The sequence below is a fragment of the Piliocolobus tephrosceles genome, chromosome 3 (genome assembly GCF_002776525.5).
Source record: "Piliocolobus tephrosceles isolate RC106 chromosome 3, ASM277652v3, whole genome shotgun sequence".
NCBI classification, from domain to species: domain Eukaryota; kingdom Metazoa; phylum Chordata; class Mammalia; order Primates; family Cercopithecidae; genus Piliocolobus; species Piliocolobus tephrosceles.
The window spans coordinates 78,079,490-78,095,976 of NC_045436.1; the positions used below are offsets into that span (position 1 = coordinate 78,079,490).

At 34.3% G+C, this 16,487-nt stretch overlaps 1 protein-coding gene across 7 annotated transcripts in view; it reads left to right on the forward strand.

The window, feature by feature from the left end:
• The window catches only part of RAP1GDS1 (Rap1 GTPase-GDP dissociation stimulator 1), a 173,757-nt gene that overhangs the window by 67,668 nt on the left and 89,602 nt on the right, over positions 1-16,487 (forward strand). For 5 of the 7 annotated variants that reach the window (XM_026455034.1, XM_026455037.1, XM_026455033.2 and 2 more), the window contains exons 3-4: positions 4,945-5,067; positions 12,633-12,758. In XM_026455034.1, the coding sequence (XP_026310819.1) occupies positions 4,945-5,067; positions 12,633-12,758 (249 nt within the window). Of the gene's footprint in view, positions 1-4,944; positions 5,126-12,632; positions 12,759-16,487 lie in introns of all 7 variants that reach the window. The other 2 variants (XM_026455039.1, XM_026455038.1) reach the window with 1 other exon arrangement.

Consider the following 16,487-nt stretch of genomic DNA (forward strand, 5'->3'; position numbering starts at 1 on the left):
GGTTGTAGTGGGAAGAGCTTTGGAGAAGAAATCACAAAAGCTGGTTTCCTATTCCTTTTCCAATGTAATCTTATATGGCCTTATTTGTAATATAAAGAACATGACCTATCATCCCTATCTCAGATGACTTCTAAAATGAAGAGATTAATGTGTTTGAAAATGCTTTGAAATTTTTACAAATGCTCTTAAAAAAATGAAGACATAAGTGTTTATGGAAGTAGATAACATTAAAAAGATTGAATAGCTTTCAATCAGGTACCTTTTAATGAGGACAATGTGAGTCTAATGAGTAGGAATTAGCTAAAATGGTAGGGTGAGGGGGGTGGCATTGCAGAGAGGGAACATCATATGCAGAAAGGAGTTATGAAATAAGATGATTAATATGGATTACTATAAGTAATTTAGTATGGCTAGAGTGTAGGATGTCCATGGAGGAGTATCAGGAGAAAGGATTAGGAAATACGGATATGCTTGAATGTTTAATGAAAAGATATGGAGGATTGCTTAAAAATTTAAAGGAATGATATAAACTTTACATTTCCAGAAGTTAATTCTTGTACTATTGTAGATGAAAGATGCGAATGGGGTGGGAGAGGCAAACTGGAGTTAGGGAGACTTGAGGAGGCTGTTGCATTTAACAGAGGTCTGAAGTGAGAACTTGAAGTAATATGAATGTAGAAAGGGAGAAGATAGATGCAAAAAACAATAGTCAAATGGAATCTGTGGGACCTATGTTCTGATTAAAAGTGGGTGGCAGGAAGTTGTTCACTAAAAGAGAAAATTTTATAATTATTTTAGGGCTCCTGGCTTAAATGGGTGTCCTACCATTCACTGAGATAGAGACCAAAATGAATTTAAAGGAAAGAGGGTACATTTGATTTTGATTTTGTTAAATTTGAGGTATTTAGCGTATACCCAAGTGCAAATGCTTTGTTTACTGTTGCATAAAAGGAGAGAGGTTTGGGGACCTGTCTCTTTGGTAAATGAAGCCTTGGGTTTAGATCAGATCACCCAAAGCAGCATAGGGCTAAGTCTCTTTGTTACACCCTATTTTTAAAATCTACCCCTTGAGAGATATACAATTCCCCAGAAACCTTGATACCCATGGCCCCCCTTTGATTCATATTTCTGGTCCTTGTTAATCCCAAGTCTGAGCCTTCAGTGAAAACCTGTCTTCTCACAATCTGCCGTAAGGAACCCTAGGCCACTATTTTACCATTCTTTATTGTTCTTATAACTCTAAGTAAAACTTAAAATGTTTTTTATTTCTCTAAAGCTATATTACCAATCTAATCCAAATACACTTTTAACCTAATAGAGTCTTAGTAATAGCAGTCATTATTTTTATTTTTCTAACTTGGGGTTTACTATAAATTGGTTATCTCTTGCTTTTCATTAGTTTATCCTCATGAAACCTGTATGCTAATATAACATTATAAATTCAGTTTATTGTAGTAGCATACCTGGAAATTCCCTCTTGGTATTTAACTGTAAAGCCAATTATTTTAATATATTTACTTGGCAGTTGTGTTTGGAACTTGAGCCTTTCTCAAGCTGTAACCTTAAATTATGAGTTCCCTCCCATTCTCCGTACTCCCTCCTTTGTAATACGTTGTATTGGCCTTGAGGAATTGCGTGAGTTGTGCTTTAGCCTCTGCTCGTATGACATTATAGCCTGGTTTCTTGATTTACTCTTCTTTCAAGTTTCTCTGGCCTGATCACCTAATTTTCCCTTTCTTCCCGATATCTGGCAGTGTCATAACTAAGCTGCCTCCTTGCCACCAGGAGGTCAGATGGAGTGAGGACATAGGGCTTCAGGGACAGAATGAGTGCTAGAAGAACTTCAAGGGCTATTGTGATGGATATGACTCCTGCCCCAGCTCCCACAGATACTATTTTAAAGTAGCAATTGCCCGTCATATATGGGCCCTTCAAAATTCAAAAACTGACAGCTGCCTATAATTTGTAGGCATTCTCAAACGTTTTTATGACTGCACCTAGATGCGAAGGAGGAGAAAGATGTTGAATTGATTCCTGCAAACATTAAAAAGGAGTGTGGTTAAAATGTCAGTAGTAGTCTGGCTACAGATAGTGAAGAGTCCTGATCACAGTGCATGGTTTTTTATCTTGTTTTTTTGTTTGTTTGTTTGTTTGTTTTGTTTGTTTTTTTTAACAAGTAGCCATTCATTTGGACATGTAAACATCAACCTCTGACTACTCCTTAGTGCCGTTTTAAAATTGTTTCAAGGGTTTTCACAGATACCTGAGAACATCCTCAGTTCACAGGTCCGTGTATATTTTGAAATACAGTGTAATGCCAGTGCAAAAAGTATATATGAAATGAAGTTAAAACTTTGTAGTTTATGCAAGTTGGAACAGCTATTAAAAAGTCAAAAAATGACAGATGGGTGGTGAGGTTGCAGAGAAAAGGGAATGCTTTTACACAGCTGGTGGGAAAGTAAATAGTTCAGCCATTGTGGAAATTAGTTTGGCAATTTTACAAAGAACTTAAAACAGAACTACCATTCCACCCAGCAGTTGTATTATTGGGCATGTACCCAAAGGAATAGAAATCATTCTACCATAAAGACACACACACATCGCAGCACTGTTCACAGTAACAAAGACATTGAATCAACTTAAATACCCATCAACGATATACTGGATAAAGAAAATATGGTACATATACACCATGGAATACTACACAGTCATAAAAATGAATGAGATTATGTCCTTTGCAGCAACATGGATGGAGCTGTAGGTCATTTAACCTAAGCAAACTAACGCAGGAACAAAAAACCAAAGACCACACATTCTCGTTTAAGTGGGAGCTGTCAGGCATGGTGGCTCACGCCTGTAATCCTAGCACTTGGGGAACCAATTAAGGTAGATCACTTGAGGCTGGGAGTTCAAGACCAGCCTGGCCAACATAGCAAAACCCCATCTCTACTAAAAAATACAAAAATTAGCTGGGTGTTGGGGTGCACACCTGTAATCTCAGCTGCTTGGGAGGCTGAGGCATGAGAATCACTTGAACCCGAGAGGCAGAGGTTGCGGTGAGCTGAGATTACACCACTTCACTCCAGCCTAGTTGAAAGAGCAAGACTCTGTCTCATCAAAGAAAAGTATATATATACACACACATACATATAAGTGTCATTGGAGTGCAAGAGTTAGCATTGTTTTGTTTGGGTTTCCCCTTGCCCCTGACATTCTACTCTGATATTAAGCCACTCTTTTAGTTATAGTTAAATGAGACATGCATGGGTGATTTGCAGTTAACTGCTTGCCTCCACACATAACAAATGCCTCGGCTTCGTATCTAATCATGATTCATGCCTTATGCCAGACATTTGCTGTCATCCCAGTACCAGCAGATGGTGGGGCTAGACCCCTGGGGCAGTATGACCCAATGTTCTAAGGTTATATATCTTCTGGTAGCAATGGTCAGAAAAGAAAAGATTGTAACATGGCAAATTAAGTTTAGCTCTTTATGGCTTTTTGCTTAAAAAAAAAAAATAGGTGTCACATTTTCAAGTGGTACCATAAAAACGTATTTTTTAGTCCAATAAAATAAAAGCATAAACTGGAGTGTTATCATTCCTTAACTCTAAATCCTGGTAGTCAAGGGGTACATAGAACAATGGTTTTTCGCTTTCCTCAGACCCATGATTAGAAATACATTTTACATACAGTACGTATATACTTACAGGCACATATGCATATGCATATACATAATTCATACCAAAATTTCAATAGTAGTGTTTGACCTTACCATGTGCAATTTTTTTTCTCTTTTTTGTTGTTGTAGATGGTGTTAATTCTTTCTGTCTTTTTAACCAGTTTCTAGTCTTCATTCCCCAAGTAGATTTTAGTGCTCACTAATGGATTGGGACCCACAGTTTGAAAAACTGTATTAAACAATCAGCACTTATTATAAAGAAATATGCTACTTACTTTTTTGTGGACTTTCTCAAATTATAAAAAATGATTTTCCTACTCTTTACTGATCACATCAGCTGCCGTTTAGTTAACAAGAAATTTTTAGGGTTCTCTTATTACTTGTATGTATATCCAAGGATCTAAAGGACATAGAGGAGCTACATATAGAAACAAATTTCAATTGAATGTTTTAATGAGCCTTATAACCCTCTAGCTTTAAACACATGCCATTTCTCTTCACTGTTCACAAGTAATAATTTTATTTCTTTGAGCTTTTCTTTATTTTTATCTTATATTTTAATAGGTCATTCTTTTTAACATACTTGAAGTAGCTTGTTTTTAGGCCCGTTATTTGTATTTTAAAAAGAAGGAAAGGAAAGAAGTAGGGCCTTTTGAATTTCTGTATCACCAAATAGAATTTAGAATACTATAGGTTGTTGCAATGTACTGTTTCCCTTCTTCATTAATGGTGATGTGAATGAGTTGTATGAAAAACATAGTAGTCATAGGAACCGTGTAATCCCTTGACTATCACTTTTCATTCCATATAAAATGATAGGAGGTGAGTTTTTTGCCTATATAATTGCCATTTTTAAAAGTTGCTATGGCGTTGTAGAGAACCATAGAGTTAATAGAAAGTGATAGCTGTTAGAATTCAGAAGAGATATAGAAAAAAAGCATTTATATTCTGAATAGATAGGGTTAGAACTAACATTGAGAGGAAGTTTGGTACACAAATGATATATTCAGAAAGAACTTCTTTATAGTCTGACTGTAAATAAACAAAATATATTATCAGGTGTTTTGTGCAGATTAAAACTCAAGATAAAAGCAGCTTGTGGAGCAGAAGGTAATTTTATGTAAACACATATATTTGAATCTATACTGAAACTAATTTATATTATGGGTGGGAAAAATTCTTGAATAATTTATTGTAGATAATGGTTGTCAGTCTTACCATTAAAGATTTTCATTGAAGCTCTTTGTGTGTATCTCTTTTAGATACGGAAACAAGTGAAAAAATCCAGGCAAGTGGAATACTTCAGCTGTTTGCAAGTCTGTTGACTCCACAGTCTTCCTGCAAAGCCAAAGTAGCTAACATCATAGCAGAAGTAGCCAAAAATGGTGAGGTTTACCTCAAGAACTTTTCTGCTGGGAACATCTTCAGTTTTACATCTTACTTGTCAGTATGCTTTTTTAATTTATGTTTTAATTTTATAGATTAGATGTTTTTTATTTCATTTATCTTTTGTTTGACTCTTCATGTAATTGTTTTAAATGGCTATAGTTACAGTCATTTATACATGTCTCATTTGATAACCCATTCCTTCTCAGTAGAATTATGGGAAAGCTCTGCTGCCCTCAGCTATACCTGTGTTACTTATTACTTTTGGTATAAGATTCTTGAACTTGCCACTGAGTCATTCATCTTTATTGGCATAAGAGATAATATATTTTTAAATATTTATGTTTGTTTGTGTTATACCCACATACCCTCACTGTTCTTTTTTAGTTTTGCCTATTGTTCTGACATTGGCACTTCACCAGTATAGTTGGAATATATGTTCTATTTTCTACACTCACCTCTGTGGAAAACATATATTTCTTAAGTTTCCATGTAAGAATACTTTGGAAAAACAATAATGACAACAAAGTTTAGATTATAGAATACTTAATCCATCCCATTGTGTACTATTTATACACTGAGAGATTCTTTGGGTGAATTATAGCATAAATATTTGCAAGTGGTTTTAGTTCAGTCAGTTTAAGAAAAACACTGAATTCCTAAAACAATTTTTAAGCATAAGAGAAGGCCATACTATATATAATACCTTTAGTGTGCCTCAATTTGTCAGTTTTACATTATTTTTTAGCCTTTTATTGTAATATGATTCATATATTATTCTTTAAAGGGAAGGAATTTAAAAATTCTGGCTTCATCATGGCAGGTGACTTTGTAAAGTACCAGTCAGTATATGTTGGTTTGGGCTGGTTAAACAATGTATTTTTAGGTGTGTTGCCAAAAAGAAAATTGTGTGAAACTGTCATTTGTGTAGAGGTTCTGAAAATGCATTTCAAGTTAGATTCCGTATTGGTATATCATTTTTTGGTGGTTGTTAGAAAATTGGCCATTTATCACTCTTATATGTCACATCTAAGAAGCAGATCTAGTTTGAAAATGAATTCTTTCCAGACATTGCTTGTTAACCTGGACCAACCCTTACCTGAATTTTCTTAGATACAAGCATCTTGGTTTTTAAGAACAAGTCTTTTATTTTTTATTTATTTATTTATTTTGAACAAGTCTTTTATTTTTAACTTTGTTAGAGTCACAGTATGGAGTTCCAGAAATCAAGGTAGAGACTCCACAATTTTTATCTTAAAATCCTTTTTCTTAAGCATTCTTGTAGTGTAAAATCAGAAATTTTGGATAACAGATTTTTGTGAAATGGATTGCCATTCCTCTATTGTCTTACTTAATAAAATTCCTCATAATGCTCTGTCACAATTTCATGACAACTCTGCTTTGAAGAGTTTCTTGTAGTAATACTCTAGTAGATGACTGCTATGTTCTAAAGACATAATAGAATTTTTAATGTTTATGCTTTTAATCAGAGGCTAATAAAGGGCATATCACTAGCCTCCGCTGGTTAAAATAAATAGGATACATTGGTATGTTTATTACTCCATGACCACAGCCAATTACTTTTTTAAGTGATTGGCTGAGAAAGTGGACCAGAATCTTGTTGAGTGGTTTTTTTTTTTTGTTGCTTGTTTGTTTGTTTTTGAGACAGGGTCTTACTGTGTCACCCAGGCTGAAGTGTAGTGGCAGAATCACGGTTCACTGCAGACCTGACCTCCCAGGGTCAAGCAATCCTCCCACCTCAGCCTCCTGAGTAGCTGGACCATAGGCATGTGCCGCCATGCCTGGCTAATTTTTAAATTACTATTATTTTTTGTAAAGACAGGGTCTCCCTATGTTGCCCAGGCTTGTCTTGAACTCCTAGATTCAAGGGATCCACCCACCTTGGCCTCACAAAGTGCTGGGATTACAGGCGTAAGCCACTGAGTCTGGCCATTGAGTGTTCTTTTCAAAAGAAATACATAACTTCAGAAGTGCAACCTGGCACAACATTGTATACTGATTGGGCATGTATTTCTTGGTAGAAATTGACGATGAAAAAGATTGTATGAACCAGAGAATATGACGTTGGAAGTTAATTTGTTCATCTTTACTCTGCTGTGCACAGAGGAGAAATATTAGCATATACTTCTTCGATTCACGTAAACTCCAAATAGGTTTTTGTACATAGAAAAAGAATCTTTAAAAATTAACACACCTTTATGCTGACATTCAAAATTTAGAGGATTTATAAGAAGTTCCATGGGCGAGTTTAATGTGGGAGGGTAGCTTTGACCATAAATTATAGTAAAAGATTTTTTAGACCTTTTAAATGTATTATTCCTTTATATAATAGACTTAAGACTGATTGGAGGCAAAGGACAAATAAGCAAGATATGACATATCTGTGAATATTTCAGAATTGGACTCTCAAAAGTATTTAATAATAATAGTAATACTTCCTAATGCTAGCTATGATTTTGTGCTCACATAATTTAAGTGTTGTCTACATTATTTCAGTCCCTTTTGAGATAGGGTTATTTTATACACATGAGAAAACATAGAGGCTAAATATCTTGACTGTCGTCACACTTAAGTGATAATAGTTGGATTTTATTCACTAGTTTGTTTCTCTCCTTTCATTTCTTTTCAGTAAATGAGATTTTATGATGGCAGTGGAATGTGTAGAGGTGGTCTGAGTACAGGGGTAGCAGCATGTAACATGAAAGACTGGGCTGGTAACTGATGTGAAAATGTGTAAAAACCAGCAAAAGTTGAACTGCTGTTTGTCTGTTCTTCTATAGCATTTCCCTGCCTTTGACCTGTAGCAGCAACAGACTCATCCGGGGACTTGTTAGATGCAAATTCTTGGATCCATTCACCCAGACTTACTGAATCAGGGACTCAGGAGTGGGCCCAACCATCTGTTTTAACAAGTCCTCTAGGTGATACTGATGAGTATAAAGCTTGAGAACCAAGTTTCAGTCTAAAGCAGTACAGAATCAGGAGTTTTGATTAACATTACGATTTTTTGTTCTTCTGTGTACTTTATCATATTGCAAAGTGTTTATCAAAACTTCCACCTGAGTGCTCTTAACAACAAAAGAGTGAAAGTTTACACCCAAGAGGACCTGGGAAGAGCACTAAGCAGAAATACAGAAGTCTCCTGTTCTATTTTATTGATTTTAATTTTGCCTTCTATTCCATAACAGGTACATGTACGTGTTTCTTTTAGTATGAAATGCATGTGTACCCTAGAGAAATCATTGAATAAAGTTGAGACTCCAGAAGAATCCACTATGTTGTCAAGTAGTTGAAAGTATACCTTCAGACCTCAGTGTTGGAAGCTTAACCTCCGTCATTTTGTAAGAATTATTATCAGTACTTTTTTTTTTTTTTTGAGACGGAGTCTCACTCTGTTGCCCAGGCTGGAGTGCAATGGTGCGATCTCGGCTCACTGCGAGCTCTACCTTCTGGGTTCAAGCGATTCTCCTGCCTCAGTCCCCCGAGTAGGTGGAATTACAGGCGACCGCCACCACGCCCGGCTAATTTTTTGTATCTTTAGTAGAGATGGGGTTTCACCATGTTGACCAGGCTGGTCTCGAACTCCTGACCTCGTGGTCTGCCGCCTCCCCCTACCCCCGCCCGTCAGCCTCCCAAAGTGCTGGGATTACAGGCATGAGCCACTGCGCCCGGCCAGTACTTCTTTAAAAACAAGGGCAATACAAAGTGTGAATGAAAAATATAAATGTCAGTTTGACAACCCACATATAAAAGTCACTCATTCTTTTATATTCATGCCTCATGGTTTTCCTTGTTTTTCAAAATAAAAATATATAAAGCTAAGCGTTAACACAAGGAGGTTATTAGAGAAAATTCAAACGTGAATATAATGATTTAGTCTAATAGACACTGAGGTGGACTCTACTACTCAGTGTTTTTATTTGGCTTGAAAATTTTGGTTTAAAAGAGTTTTAATAAAATACTTAGTTTCTTCAGGTAGCTGAAAGTGGAGAAAGTGGACATTAGTTTTTTTAATATTTGAGGAGATGTGAGGGGGATATAAATCTCAGTGTATATAAAAGAAGATAATTTTATTTTGTGGTTTTCATCACAGCCTGTAATTTATGATGCTGCTGAATAAATATGTAATTCAAGTAGATTTGAGAAAGTAAAAGCAAGAAAGTAAAGCGTTAACACTCTAGATTTAGAAAAGAATAGAAATAATTAACAATTATTTAATGAATATATTACTACAGTCAAAGGGAACAACATTGGTCTTCGGTGGAAATCAACTTTTTATTTTTATTGATATTGAAATAGAGCAGTACCTATTTCCTTAAAACCTCTGTATTGAATTTCTACATTAACCTACACATGTTTTGCAAAGAAAAAAAAATGAATTATGTGTTGTGTAGGCAAATACAAATATGCAGAAATACTTAATGGCTCCTGCTTTCTGCAGCATAATGGCATCCACTAACTTTGATTTCTATTCGCTGTCATTCTGCATGTATCTTGGTTTCAACCTCTTTGCCTTGCAGTACTGCCCCCCTCCCCGAACCAAAATTTTCAGTTCTCTGAGTTCAGATTACCTAGAGAGAATCTGATTTTTTGCCTGTTTCTTTTTAAGTTCATTGCCGTTGTTCTTTTAGGAGATCTTTCAAAGTAGACCATCTTTTAGGCTATTGAGTCAGAATCCAGCCAGCTGTGAAAGATAGCCGATGTGAAACGTAGAGGCATAGGTAGGAACCCCTTTGAAGAAGGATGACTGTCAGCCATTCTGAAGCATCTCCAATGTAGTATGTAGAACATTTTAAACATTCTTACACATCCCTGGTATTTTTTTTAATATATCTGCCTGAAGCATGATAACTTTATGTCTTTAAAATTAGATAGCGAGGGCTACCACTCTTTGGTTAAAAAAGTAAATTAGCTGAAAAGCAAAAGATTTTTAGAAGAAATTCTTTTTTACTTTATCCAGAGACTGACAGTGACTGAAAGCTGAGGAATATATTAGCTTTGTTTTATCTTTATATGTTTTTGAGTAAAAAATGGTTCCAAAGAGTTTGATTCCATAATTTTTCTGTAATTATTTACCCTCTGCTATTCCAAGAATACTTGAAGCTATTGATTGTAGAGTCAAAATTTTGAAAGATTGGTATCATATAGGCAAAACATAAAAGAAACACAGCAATTCATCAATGTTGCCATTGCCTGAAGAATAGCAATAACAAAACAAGTAAAATAATAAGATAAACAAGTTTTATTTATGAATGAGTGCAAATCAGACCATTCCTAAATGTCTTGTTTTAGTAGTTAATGAAATCACCTTACTGTTGGGAACTAGGCATAGTTCAGTGAAAAGGATAATGAACATCTGTCTTTAATATGAGTTAGTAGCATATTAATTTAAGATTTGAAATCTAGACCAGGCCTGGTGGTTCTCACCTATAATCCTAGCACTTTGGGAGGCCACAATGGAAAGATCACTTGAGACTAGAAGTTCGATACCAGCCAGGGCAGCATAGTGAAACTCTGTCTATAAAAAAATTAAAAATTGGCTGGACGTGTGGCTCATGCCTGTAATCCCAACACTTTGGGAGACTGAGGTGGGCGGATCACGAGGTCAAGAGTTCAAGACCAGCCTGGCCAACATGGTGAAACCCCATCTCTACTAAAAATATAAAAATTAGCTGGGTGTAGTGACACTCGCCTGTAGTCCCAACTACTCGGGAGGCTGAGGTAGGAGAATCGTTTGAACCGGGAGACAGAGGTTGCAGTGAGCCAAGACTGCGCCATTGTACTCCAGCCTGGATGACAGAGCAAAGCTCCGTGCTCCATCTCAAAAATAAATAAATAAGTAAAATTATCTAGGCCTGGTGGTACACACCTGTAATTCCAGCTACTCAGGAGGCTGAGGTCAGGGAGGATCCCTTAAGCTCAGGAGTTCAAAGCTATAGTGAGCCATTATCATGCCATTGCATTCCAGCCTGAGTGATAGGGTAAGACCTTGTCTCAAGGAAAAAAAGATTTAAAATCTATGAAGGGTCTCAAGTAACAATTAACTGAAGAGGTCGATAAGAAGATTGGTGTGTCCTCTCATATAGATGGTCATTGAATTCATAAACATGTATAGGATAATTCATTTTCTTAGCATGAGTAGTAGGATACTTAATACTACTGAGTTTGATAACATCAGTGATAAACTCAAAGCTTAGTTGTTGAGATAGGAAATAATCTCAACCAGAAGTTTACATTACAGGGGATTTTTCAGTGATAGAGTAATAAGTAAGAAAGAGATGATAGGAATTAAATCCTTTATTTAGGGAGAGAGGAATACCTCTGTGATTTACAGCTATCTTAGGCAGAAAAGAAGTTGTCTCAGAGGTGACAGCTGACAGAATAACCTATATGGTGTGCTCTAAGAATTTGAAAATGAAGGGAAAGAGCAGGAGGATTGCTTATGAGGGTACCTGTGGAACAAAGTAAGGGGTAGACCACCTTGATAGAGTGAAAAGATAGTGATTTTTTTTAGTAGGACAAGTTATAGATGGATAAATTAGTTCTTTGTTAACTAACTTTATTAACCAGAACATCCTTATGGTGAGTTGTGATGTCCAAAAAGATAATTCAGTTATTGGTTATTGGAGAAATTTCACCAGTTATATATTTCCTTATGTTTTGTAGTGGTCCATCATGAGACACTGTAAAAAAAAAAAAAAAAAAGTTTTTCTAATCATGACTGTGGTGGTATCATGGGGAGTTAATACATAAGAGAATGGCATGCCATAAAGATAAGGAAAAAATGAATTTGAAATTTAAGAAATCTTAACATTTGATTCTTTAGACCTGTAAATGTGTGGGTATAGCAGCAGATATGAATGAGCCATAAAATGGATTTTAATAAAGGATGGGAGTGAAGATAAGAAGAGGATGATTCCACCACATCTTACCAATCAAAAAGGACATGTTATTTTTTAACGGTTCACTGAAACCTTTATATATATAGGCTATATATAAATATATGTTTATATGTATTTAATAACATATATTACATATATAAAAAATAAACATACTTATATATATTTATATGTATATAGCCTATATATATATATATATACACACACACTTTTTTAGAAAACAGTGAAAAATTAGACATTATGATGGCTTATAACTCTAGTACTTTAATTATCAGGCTCGTAGAAATACATTGCCATTGTTTCCATCATCACACATAATGCTTCCAAAGCACATCCAGTTATTACGAGAAGATAGTGATAAATTAGTTGTGACATAAGTTAATTAAAAATCCCTTTGGTTTATGGCAGAGACTGTCAGCAAACAAAAATATGACCCCAGTCATTTTTGTATATTTTATGAAGCATTTAGTAGGGCTGTAGTAGGGTACTTTTGAACAGAAATGTACTACTCAAATATTCAGCCACCTTTTCAAGGTGACTTTTAAATACCACATATTAAAAGTAGGTATTTATTTTATTAGGGGAGGTGATTTATGTAAATTGTGAATTGTTAGATTTTTAATTAATATGTCTCTTATTTTCAGAGTTTATGCGAATTCCATGTGTGGATGCTGGATTGATTTCACCACTGGTGCAGCTGCTAAATAGCAAAGACCAGGAAGTGCTGCTTCAAACGGGCAGGGCTCTAGGAAACATATGTTACGATAGCCGTAAGTGTTGACATCTCAATAATACGCATACATTTTTAAGAATTATGATATTCAGACTAATCTGCTTTGGTGTTAGCAGTGACTTTTCTAGGCTAAAACACTAACATGGGCCAGCGTGATTTAGCACTGCTTATTTAGCAGAATTTATGGAGATTCGGGTCATTGTATTCTTATCTTAGAAATCACAGGAAATAAAATGTTTTCCTCTATTATCACAAATGATATTTTCAGAGGAAATTAAGTCAGTTTCTAAGAAATTGGGGCTTTAAGTTTAGAAAAAATACATATGTGCATCTTCTCAATTAGGTTTCATTGAAGTATTATCTCTGAATGGGAATGCAATTTTTTAAAGTTTCTACATCTGTCCAAATACATTTTTAATTGCTTGCAATTCAGTAAAACCAATCATAAAAACCATTCTCTTCTCAAAAGCTAGATTGGCCCATTGCATTCACATTGACTCCATTCCTATTTGTCATTATATCATTGTCATCCTCACCACCTTCTATAATACACTGTTCTACTGGGCAAAAAGAAAGCAAGAACTGGGGTATGGGTATATTGTAACAGCTTTACAATTTCTACTTCCCCTTTCTACATATAAACAAAATACAGAAAAAAATTTTAAGTATATTTAGCTTAACTAGGCTTATTCTGATTTTCCTTAGAGTTCTATTTGCTGAGCCAAAATACATATTTTATCATTCACCTGTAAAGCCTCCTAGGAATTTAGTTTTATTTCTATAACTAGGATAACTTTTAATGCTTATTTTTCCCATTGAGTGTTTAACTCAAATGAGTTGTGTTATAAACACACAAGATATGGCCCTTTTATAATAGGCAGTCCTTCAAAAAGTGATTTATGTATATGAGCCAGAAAGAAAGGACATAAATATATTCATTTATGATATAAGAAAGAAGTAGGAAAAAAGATTGAAACTACAGTTATAACTTATATATAGCAGTAGTGGTAAAGCTAGCCTCATTTGTTCTCCTTTTCTTACTTTTTCTGAAATAGGAGTTACAATAGCCATAAGTATTGAAATATCAGTAATTAATCTGAGGACATAGATGTCTTAATATGAATTTTAACTTCAGTTTTCCGTCCCCAATATAGCCTGCAAATCTACCTATCTGCCCCTTCATTCCAGTTCTTTTTATCGTAGGGTATTAGCTTTATTTACAAAATTCTATTGCTTTATGTTTATAATTTTGTGTTTTCTTATTTAGGATTTTTATTAAGCACCATAGTTTACAATATCAGCTTTCAAGATTGAATCATTTATTATATATTTATATGATTAATGTTAGCAGTATATATTAGACCTCAGCTGAGTAGTAGTCAAAGATTAGTTACATGTACTTGGAGAGTATTGATTATTACTGTTTTTATTGTTACTTTTCCGTGTTTGTTACTAGAATTTAAGGGTACCAAAAGTATTCTTTAAACTTTGTTCATTTTAGTTATTCTTGAATTATACATTATTTGAACATAGAGAATATTACCTGTTTTGAGAACTTTTGTCCTGGCATTTTTCCTATTAATAAAATAGGAGAAATACACACAGTGATATTTTGTTTCATATTGCTTTGGTTTTTAATGGGCATAGAGTAATTTTATTTCCTGTGTATTCTAAAGAACCTTGAAGTTAGGGTAATGAATGTCTAGTTAAGATTATTCTTTTGATGAAACTGAAGTCCATTATTATAGTATTTATTATATCTATTTACTGTCTTACAGGATATACAATATAAAGTTCTATGGATATCCTTTAAGTTATGAAGTTAATTTTTTTCTTATTATAAATATTTATGACCAACTTATCCTCATTTAGTTCAATGGAAGTCATAGCTAAATGATTAATTAAGCATAGTAAATAAGGCCATATTTTTATACTTTTAAACTTCAGGAAATGAAGTTTGAAGTCTTAAAAGTGAATGAGTATAAGAAGTGATTCATTACTTACTATAAGTCAGGTGATGAAAATGTATTGTGCCATGCTTTCATATGCATATAATTTCCATAGACTGCATGCTTTCTTACCCTTTTATTCAAAATTAAATCCTGTGAACCTCTTAGTGATTTCTCTAGAATGATTGCAGGACAATTACAGTGTTTATACTTGAATTACAAGAATAATATAAAACCCTGTAAATGTGATGGTATGTGGTTGATTTGGGAAAATACTTGAAATGCATTTCCCAGTTTATTTTGTGACAACAGGATATTTTTCCTTTTTAAACAAGTTTTTAGTGGTTTTTATTTTAATTCATCAACCTTCTTCACTCTCGGGAATGTAATGCTTCGTTTTTAAAATGAGTATAGAAAACTACATGATAGCCTTCTGATCAATACAAATAATCTTTTTCTTTCAAATGAAATATGTTTTAAAGAGTTCATATATTTGTGTTTTATCAAACTTACCTATGGGGCTAATCAGTTGATCTCCATTTTATTAATGTACTCCAGATGAATAACTTTTTTAACGTAGGTTTATTCAGTATGATCGTAGGCTTACAGTAGATAGTAAAGTTGATGTAAATAGAAAGTGGTATAAAGAATTCACTGTTGGATCACTTGGCCTTTTGGCTAAGATCAAGCGTAGAATTCACTATTGGAGATAAAAATTTGAGAAATTCATACATGTTCTATAGATTTTTACTTTGACACATGAAAAGTAAAGCATTTGCTAGCATATTTCAGTTAGCATAGTGTATTTGAAAGGAAGTGAGCTCCAACTGTAGAAAGAATTTCCATAAAATCCGTGGAAATCTTTGGAGAAAAACTAGGTCAGATTTCAGTTTTACCAGCCTTGACAGTGCCCATTTTAGGAACTTTTCCTAATGAAAGAAAATGGCCTTATGTAATCCTAACATGAGGTAACATTAACTGGCATACTGCTAAATGGGACGGAGTAAAGTTTTGTTGCTGATGAACTTTTTGAATCCCAGTCTCCCTCTCTTGCATATAGAGATGAAAGAATCACTGGCTGGGAACATTTTTCATTTAAAATGCTTGATCTTTTTTCTTCCAGAGAGCTGCAAGGCACTTCATTTATGGATTTCTCTTTCGAAGTATCCAAGCAGACTTCTGATATAAGCAATATTTTAAAATTCTTCTGCCCTTTAACTTTGCCAAAATAACTCTTTTTATGAGAATTTTGACATCTTTCAGATCAGACAAGAAAGGAAAGTTGTATTTCAATTTGGAAAGAAATAATCAAAATTGTGCGTTTGATGGGATACACCAGGGAATGTGGTTTTAAAGCGCAGTAGTATCATATTTCAGAAATGCATGCCTTTGGCCTGTTTACACTTCCATTTCAAAGGTGTTGTAAAAAAGAGGATTATGTTCTTATATAGCTGTCTTTGTGGCATTCCTCATTTCATTGATTCGTTTATGTAACTGTGCACATTTTAAATTGCTGATATACTTAAATGGCCTTATAGTTTTAAAAAGCTTTATGTTAAATTCCCATCCTGTATTTATAATTCCTGGGGATAAATTGGTCATTTGAGACTAGTGTTCTGTTTGTGGATATTACTGCTTGAGGTAAGGAAATAATTGTTACTTGATCTACTAGTTAAAAGATATTAGTAGAGGCTAGAAGAAAATGATTACATGAAATTAAATATTTATGCCTTTTTATACATGTAGGAAGAATAATGTACAAATCAAATAAAGGTGTTTTAAAATTAAACAAATATACCTCTTCATAGAAATAAAGT